This window comes from Synchiropus splendidus, chromosome 1 (genome assembly GCF_027744825.2).
Source record: "Synchiropus splendidus isolate RoL2022-P1 chromosome 1, RoL_Sspl_1.0, whole genome shotgun sequence".
Lineage (NCBI taxonomy): Eukaryota > Metazoa > Chordata > Actinopteri > Syngnathiformes > Callionymidae > Synchiropus > Synchiropus splendidus.
Window position 1 is genome coordinate 17,264,850 of NC_071334.1, and position 7,666 is coordinate 17,272,515.

At 43.6% G+C, this 7,666-nt stretch overlaps 1 protein-coding gene across 2 annotated transcripts; it reads right to left on the reverse strand.

The window, feature by feature from the left end:
* Positions 1 to 1,424: 1,424 nt before the first annotated feature.
* Positions 1,425 to 6,442, reverse strand: LOC128764541 (sodium-dependent phosphate transport protein 2B-like). Of its 2 annotated transcripts, none has more exons than XM_053874341.1 (13): positions 6,357 to 6,442; positions 5,783 to 5,834; positions 5,594 to 5,716; positions 5,387 to 5,515; positions 5,154 to 5,297; positions 4,960 to 5,071; positions 4,700 to 4,895; positions 4,370 to 4,465; positions 4,167 to 4,278; positions 3,282 to 3,449; positions 2,918 to 3,034; positions 2,716 to 2,840; positions 1,425 to 2,617 (listed from the first exon to the last, which is right to left on the reverse strand). In XM_053874341.1, the coding sequence occupies exons 2-13, from the start codon at positions 5,826 to 5,828 to the stop codon at positions 2,072 to 2,074; spliced, it is 1,914 nt and encodes a 637-aa protein (XP_053730316.1). In that variant the 5' UTR covers positions 5,829 to 5,834; positions 6,357 to 6,442; the 3' UTR covers positions 1,425 to 2,071. The 2 variants fall into 2 exon arrangements, with proteins under 2 accessions (XP_053730316.1, XP_053730325.1); XM_053874350.1 differs by having other exon boundaries at positions 5,783 to 5,910; positions 6,357 to 6,399.
* Between the last annotated feature and the right edge of the window lie 1,224 nt (positions 6,443 to 7,666).

The window sequence follows — 7,666 nt, forward strand, 5'->3', positions numbered from 1 at the left end:
ATAAAAATGTAAAAATCTCTCTCAATAAAATCATGTTATAACTGTTATTTTCAGTTTCGCTGGGTGATGGCTCTGGGGCTGTAAATAAATGTTGTTACCCATGAAAGAGATAAGTTTAAAGCACACACACCAACAGTACCAGACATTTGGCTCACCACATCACCAACAGAGATACGGGAAGCCTCACAATGGCAAGTCTAGGATTTTACACAGGGGCTAAAAACAGGTGTCCAGGACTGCAAGAACATTTTAGTCTATACAGAAGCTGTGGCTGGTTTTGGCTGACGGATGTTTTCAAGATATTGTTGATGCAAAATTGCAAAATTGTCTTTGTGTCATTCCTCTTGTGAAACCTTTATCACTTGATAAAAAAAAAAATCTTGTATGTACGTATGATATTACTGCAATGCTTTTATCAGCCAGCACGGAATGTATTCTGTTGCAAGGTTTCAACGCGATATCTTTGAAAGAAAGATATGCAATTCAGTAAATAAGGTCGAAGGAATTAAATAAATCAAATCCTTAAGAACAAATAAACAATAAAATGCACAATTTCAATGATAAATAAATCTAATACTTATTTTAAATGTTAATACTTAATTTCTTTTTATTGTAGTGGCCCTTTAAACATCCCTTATTTAAAATTATTTTTATTATACTAATATGCCATATTTGTTAGGTTATTTTCGTTTTTCAATCCAGCCAGCCTGGTTTGTGTCGTCACCTCATTTCACCCTCACAAAAATGCAGGTCAAAATTCAAACAGTGGAATCTGTGTTTGCCAAAATTCTTCATCATATTAACATTAAGTTAATTATAAACATTTGTGAGCCTTTGGTGACTTGAATCCAATAAAGATGAGTCAATGGTTATTGTTTAAGATGAGCTTCTATATAAAACAATAAACTGCTGCACACGTGTCTCAACAGCTTGAAGCTTCATGTCTGACGGACCGGATGGTTTTTCAGAAAGCGCTTCACTCTCTGCAAGTTTGAAAAGTCAAATTCACCCCAAGTACTAGTTACTTCTGACCCGCGTGCTCAACCTCAGCAAGGATCTTCAGACATGTTGATTCTTGGGCTCACCTTCATGTAAAAACCTGCAAAGATTGCTCCACGAAATGAAATCTGAAGGCATACTGAATAATCCTGCTCTAATTGCAGAGTGCAACTCCACGTCTGGCTCTGAGGTCTCTCGCTCCCACTGCCACAGTTCAAAGCTGCCTCACATATGAAAGGAGGAAACTATTTTCTTGAGGGAACCAGTCAAGCTTCTGATCTTTCATGCATCAGTGGCGAATTAGAGCTCAATCTGAGTCGATCTAATCCTATCAATGAGAGTAGCTGTAATAATCACGCAATATAAATCACTCTGGAAAACACTTTTTTTTATTCAGAAATATTTTCTGTCTCTTAAATAACAATACTATTCAAATGCTACATTGCTTACATCCTGGAGTGTAGTGGCAAAAAAATATTTACAAAATATAAACAAGAATCGCAGCAAGAAATTGTACAAAAAAAACAAACAAAAAATAGACAAAGTAAGAAAACCACCACAGCACAGAATATTGATGTTATTGGCTATCAACAAGCTGTGATGGACATTGCACGAGTGTGTTAGAAATAAATTATTGCATGGAGTGTTGCTTTCAGACAAACATCAATAGTTCAAAGACAACATTTACACCAGGAGGTGCTCACAGAGAGGAATAAATGCAGTCAAACAGAACATTGTCCTCCAGCTCATCAAGTCTTCCAGACTGACAGCGTGCCAGCATCGCTGGGGAGGTTACTGCAGCATTGGAGCTTCCTCAGTTACACATCCTTCAGACTGGTTCTGTCAAAATGAAACTTTGTGGGAGTTGCAGCGGCCAAAGCTTTGCAATATGACATGTACAGAAGTGGAAAACCTGAGCTTCAGAAAGAAAAGTGGCTTTTTTGGGGCTTTAATTTTGCATTCTAAGAAGGTTAGACGTATTAATATATAAGACGTATGTATTCTGAAGCGAAAGTTTTCCATCTCTGAAAATAAAACTGCATTCAAGGTTATATTTACAGGTAAACCGATACTAAAAGCGTGTTCTGTGAATGACGCTGTCTGCTTCCTTCTCTTTCAACATGGCAGGATTGTCGTACATTGCAAAAGTCTTGCCGTTACTTTCTTCAATCATTTTATCTTCACTTTTGTTGCAGCAGTTGCAGCATTTGCAGCAACAACAGCAGCGATTGCTACAGCAGCCGAGGAGTGAGGTCACGGCTGAATCCCACGGTGACATGGAGTGCAGAGGTTTGGGCAAGAACTCCCAGGTGCGCAAGAATTTTGGTAGGAAGCGAGGGCAGCGTGACTGCATGACATTCACAACAATGGCGAAGACGACCAACACCACAACGGGAACACCTACGCCCACCAGAGCTTGCCACCCAGCGATCGAGAGCCCGAACACAGTGAGGGGGAGGATCAGGAAGCACAGAATGAGGTATAGGGCAGCGAACCACCGGTATTTGGCTGTGGAATTCCCCAAACCTCTGGCTAAGCGGATGGGCACCCGCATAAATGGGATGGGGTACCATAGAATGATCCCCATGATGTTGAAGAAGAAGTGACAGAGAGCAATCTAAGGGAGGAAAACACAGCGTCAAGTCTCATAGCAGTCCGTGCTAAACTTGAGCAGTTATGCTACACAAACAAATCAGCCATACATGTCATGCTTACCTGCAGTGAGTCTGCAAGAGTCTCTCCAGGACTAGCCAGGGCAGCAAGTATAGCGGTGGTGGTGGTACCTATATTTGATCCCAGGGTCAGCGGATAGGCTCGCTCCAGGCTGATCACACCAATACCTGGGAGGGTCAAGACACGCAATTATGCGGGGTGAAGCTGGTGCCAAGTGCTGTGGGTCTCGGTGGTGAGGACTGACCAACAAGTGGAGTGATAGCAGAGGTGAAGACGGAGCTGCTCTGGACGATGAAAGTCATCCCTGCTCCTACCACGATGGCGATGTAACCCGTGACCCAGCCGAAGGGGAAGGGGAAGTCTAGAGTTGAGCACACAACGGTGAGCAGTCAGAACGATAACACAGCAAACAGCCAGGCGACTTCTGGTGAAGCTGCATTTGTGCCTGCTCTTTCTCAACCACACGTCAGGACTGGGGCACCTGACTGCGACCTGGAGGCAGCAGAGAGACTCTACCTGCATTGCTCATCAAGCACCACCATGGGAATGGATGCTGCTGACTATCAAACAGGCCAGAACATTGTTCAGGATCATTGTCGCATGTTTACCTGTGTTGAGCACCTTTTTGATGACCAGAGCCACCTGACCCTTCAGCATGGAGTTGAGGAGCTTGACGATGAGAATCAAGCAGGTGCAGAGGACAAATAAGGACAGCGCTAGCAGGATGAGACCCACCGCCAGGTCGGGCAAATTGGCGTTGGCGAAGATATGTGAACCTGTAACAGGCGAGAACTTAACCTCAACATCATTTTATGATACACACTTTTGAAGATTAGGTGCATCAGGGTGCGTTGGGGAAAGATGCTGGAGGAATGTGAGGGTAATCCAATTTTAGCAGAGCACTTGTGAGGGCCGTGCAATTATTGAGGCGCGTCCATCTGCACCATATATTCTGACCCACAACCTCTGACCCAGAGGTGGACAGAGGTCGTGACTGAAATGCCAGGAGACCAGAAGGCATGTTACATGCTATATAAAAAAAAAGCTATGAAGTGCTTAAGTAGCCTCAATGAATTCAATTAAACTCCCCAAAAAACAACCCCATGGGTCAGAAAATGTGATGTAATTGAATCCTGTCGGCAATATAGGCTTTTTGGAGCTTGTAAAATATCAGAAACACTGTTTCTTTGCTCTTGAGTGACGCTAAAAACAAACCAGAAGTTAGCGAAACTGCTTTTTGTTATCTCTTCTGAAGAGCAGTTTAATTTAAGTCTGTCTTGCTTGAGTGGGACTGTATGAATGGAGCTATTGAAGGGTCACTGCTAAGGATTCGCTGACTCACAGGTATGCATTGTCCAAACAGAGTTTGAGGATAAAGGAAGCACTTGTGACAGAACTGCACTCTCCTATTTCACCCTGCTTTCGAACGTCCGGGATTCCTAATTGTGCACCAAGTTATTTTCCCTTCCTTGTGTCTCAGGAGGGAAACTCACATTTCTGTATATTGTCAATCCAAGTCTCGTTCAGCTCCGTCCAGGTCTGGTTCCCCTCCTCCCAACAGATGGCGCCGGCAGGGCAAATCTCAACAGTGTCATTCCAGAAAGTCTGGCAATCACATGATATTTTAAAGTAAATGTCGACGAAACTTGTTGGGCCTCACAAAAACGATTGTGTGTTGACCGATTCAAATACTTACTGTGTTTTTCTTGGTTTTGCACCAAATTTTGATCAGACTTTTGTTTCTGGCTTCAGGGTCACCAGTCGCAATGTCAGTGATGACAGACTTATCCAGCTATAGGGAAAACCCACAACATGCGGTCAATGAAAACCACTTATATTGTAGCAACTTCAAATTTCCAGCAAAGATAATTGTGGTGAGTGTCTTCTCTCTTTTAAACCTGGAAGCTAAAATGAAAAATTGTTTTATACGATGACTATTTCCTACATTCATAGACTAATCTAGTTTTGAAGAGCGTTTTTAAAAACTTCCAAGCACATTGCTGTCCCTGCTGTGTGACCGCAGTACCTGGATGATGGACTTGGTCAGCGGGTCTGTGATAACTTTGAGCAGGTCAGGAGCGTTCTCCCCACCCTCCAGGTTGAATGAGTCAATAATGAGGCCGGTGAGCTTGACAAGGACGCCGCTTGCGACCTCCAGAGGCAGCAGAACCAGCACAGACAACCAGTTGAAGAAGTCATGGACTGTTGCTCCAGCAAACGCTCTGGAAGTGGAAAGGATATTCATCAAGTCCTGGCAAAGTCTGCTGTTTAAAAAGCTGAAGTTACCTTCGGAATTCATTCCGGTCACCAGCTTGCATCATGGCCACAATGGTGTTGGTGACGGATGTTCCGATGTTGGCGCCCATAATGATGGGCACCGCGGACTCCACCTCCAGCACTTGGTATCACAAGCAGCGGGGGGTGTTAAAGGCGGACATGCTGTTTGCTGCCACTACATCAGTGTGCTTGAGTGCACCTACATCCAGAGGACACCATGCTGACCACGATGGAGGACGAGGTGCTGGAACTCTGCACCAACACCGTGACTAAGACTCCAATCACCAGGCCGGCCACAGGGTTAGACAACACAACATTGTCCTGGAAGATGTCACCAGCAGCTTTGCCTGAACACAAACAAGTGATTAGACACACAGGAACAACAAGACTGTAGTGATTATGACTCAGTGTGTGACGTGTAATTCCTTTCATTCACCTCCGACTAGCTGGAAGGCAGAACTGAGAACGTCCAGGGAGCAGATAAACAAGTAGAGGAGTCCTAGCAGCAGAGCCAACTTCACAATAGCCGTCACAACTCTCATGATCTTTCCCTTTGTGTCCAACTCTGTGAAGTATTGAGTCAGAGGTTACTAGGAGGCTTGCGAGTGTGTGCGTTTCTGCTACAAACTCAATGATGCCTCACCTGACCACTTGATCCCTGTGTCTTTCAGCTCGGGGAGATCCCAGGGATCGTCTTCAGGCTGGTCATTGACCAGGTCCACAGTGGAGTAAGCCGGCAGGACGGCCAAATCTTTAGCATCTCGATCTGAAGCAGAGCAAGTGTCAGCGCGGCATAGTAACGTGGGAGATCTCAGATGAGAGTGTAACAAACCCAGATCATGGGAGGAATCTGTCCCCACTTTGTGCTGCGGCGCCATGACTGTCTAGAATGAGAGGTGCTCCTTTTAGACAAGTTTCAAATGTTGCTTTGCAGAGCCAAGAAGTTGCCTGAAAATAGAACTAAAATAAAGAATAGCGATGAAAATGATAGAAGACACTCTACATGAACATAAGGACAACATGAAGCCAAAAATATATTAACAGATAGCAAAGGACAGAAAAATAGTTTAACTTTTCAATCCCCAACCTTGCGGATGTGATACTTTCATTAGAGCCGAAGAGAAACAAAGCGAATCTACAAATGAATAGTACTTTTAAATTCTTCTTGAGACATGTCCGGATTGAGGTCACTTAAGTCAGGATCAGATATTGGAGGAACATTTCGAGACATTGCTTACGTGTTTCCTATTTTGTGGTTTCGTTCCTCTTTACACATTTTTTCCTGGGATTGCAACAACTCAAAACCCCTCCATTACGCACTTGTCCTTTGGCGTACAGACTCACAAAATCTTAAAACAAAGGCAGCCTGACCAGTCAGAGAGGTAGTGTGGCTTATAGTGACGCACCTGCAGGAGAGCACTTGCTTGTCCAGAGCCGAGCAGTCAGGAGGAGTTACCTGTGGCTCTGTGGGACTGAGGGCAGCTTTTATACCATCATTGCACACACACAAACACACACACACACACAGGGCTCAGTTCAAAGGTTGTGCACACATGTGTGGCGGACGAGTGACTCCTGGGTGCACCTGAATGTGGGACACACCGGCACACGCTGGAGTCAGTACTGAGTCACAATAAAAGCTTAGTTTTGCAATTGCGAAATTGCTTATCAAATTAAGTGCTTTAACTGTGGGAGGGTTTTTAAACTACTGACTGCTATTAAGGAATGCACACACCTTGCAGTCAAATCTATGAGGCTGCACCCTAGTGGTGAAAGTCAGGAATGATGGCTCATCACTGTACAGGGTTCACCTTTCTCAGTTTAGCGCACGCAGTGATGAACGATTGCGTGATGACTTCATAGTTATGTGAAGGGCTCAGGTCCCATGATTGGGCAGAGAATCCATGACAAGGGCTCAGTCGCGGGGGTCACATGTGACACCTTTGCCCTGACTGCAGCTTCTTGTCCAACAGTGACTTTTAAATCAGTTTGATCTTGTCTTTTGATAATTTTCCTCTGTAGATTGGTACTCACCACTGCTAAAATAAATGAAAATAATTTGGATGAAAGTGTTTCATTTGAGAAACATACTACTGATACTAACTACTGCTACGACTAATAATAACAAATAAAATAAAAACTTCCACACCAACATCAAAGCTATAATCCTATTGTAAATGACAAAACGTCTCATCCTTTTAAACAATTGGCAGGGGAGAAATATCAGAAATATCGCCCTGTAGAATAAAGAAAAGGTGAGGTGTCTGAAGAAGAAAACCCACATTTGTGATGTAGGTCAACATGCGTGGAGACTAACCTGAACAGAAGAATTTTCGTCCGTTTTTAACAGCTCGCTACAGTAGAAGCGACTCTTATCAGTATTGTAAAACTGTAAATCTTTGAATAAACACTCGCAGTGGATAAGACTCGTGGACACGCGGCCTGTCACATCACAAAGATAACAACTTGATTGAACTGAAGTTCATATTAAACTAGAATTATGCCCCAATCACTCGCCTACTGCTGTAAAACCTGAGATTAGATATTAGACTTGTAAACAGGGTTTAGAGTCGCCGTTAAAAAGCAACTCTCAGAATCGCTCATGGATTTCTGTCACGGTTATTTTTTGTTGTATCTGTAGATGGGTCAAGAAAAGTGTCCTTTTACATCAAATAATCTAGAGGTCTGCTGGATGTTGAGGTCAGCAATATGGGTT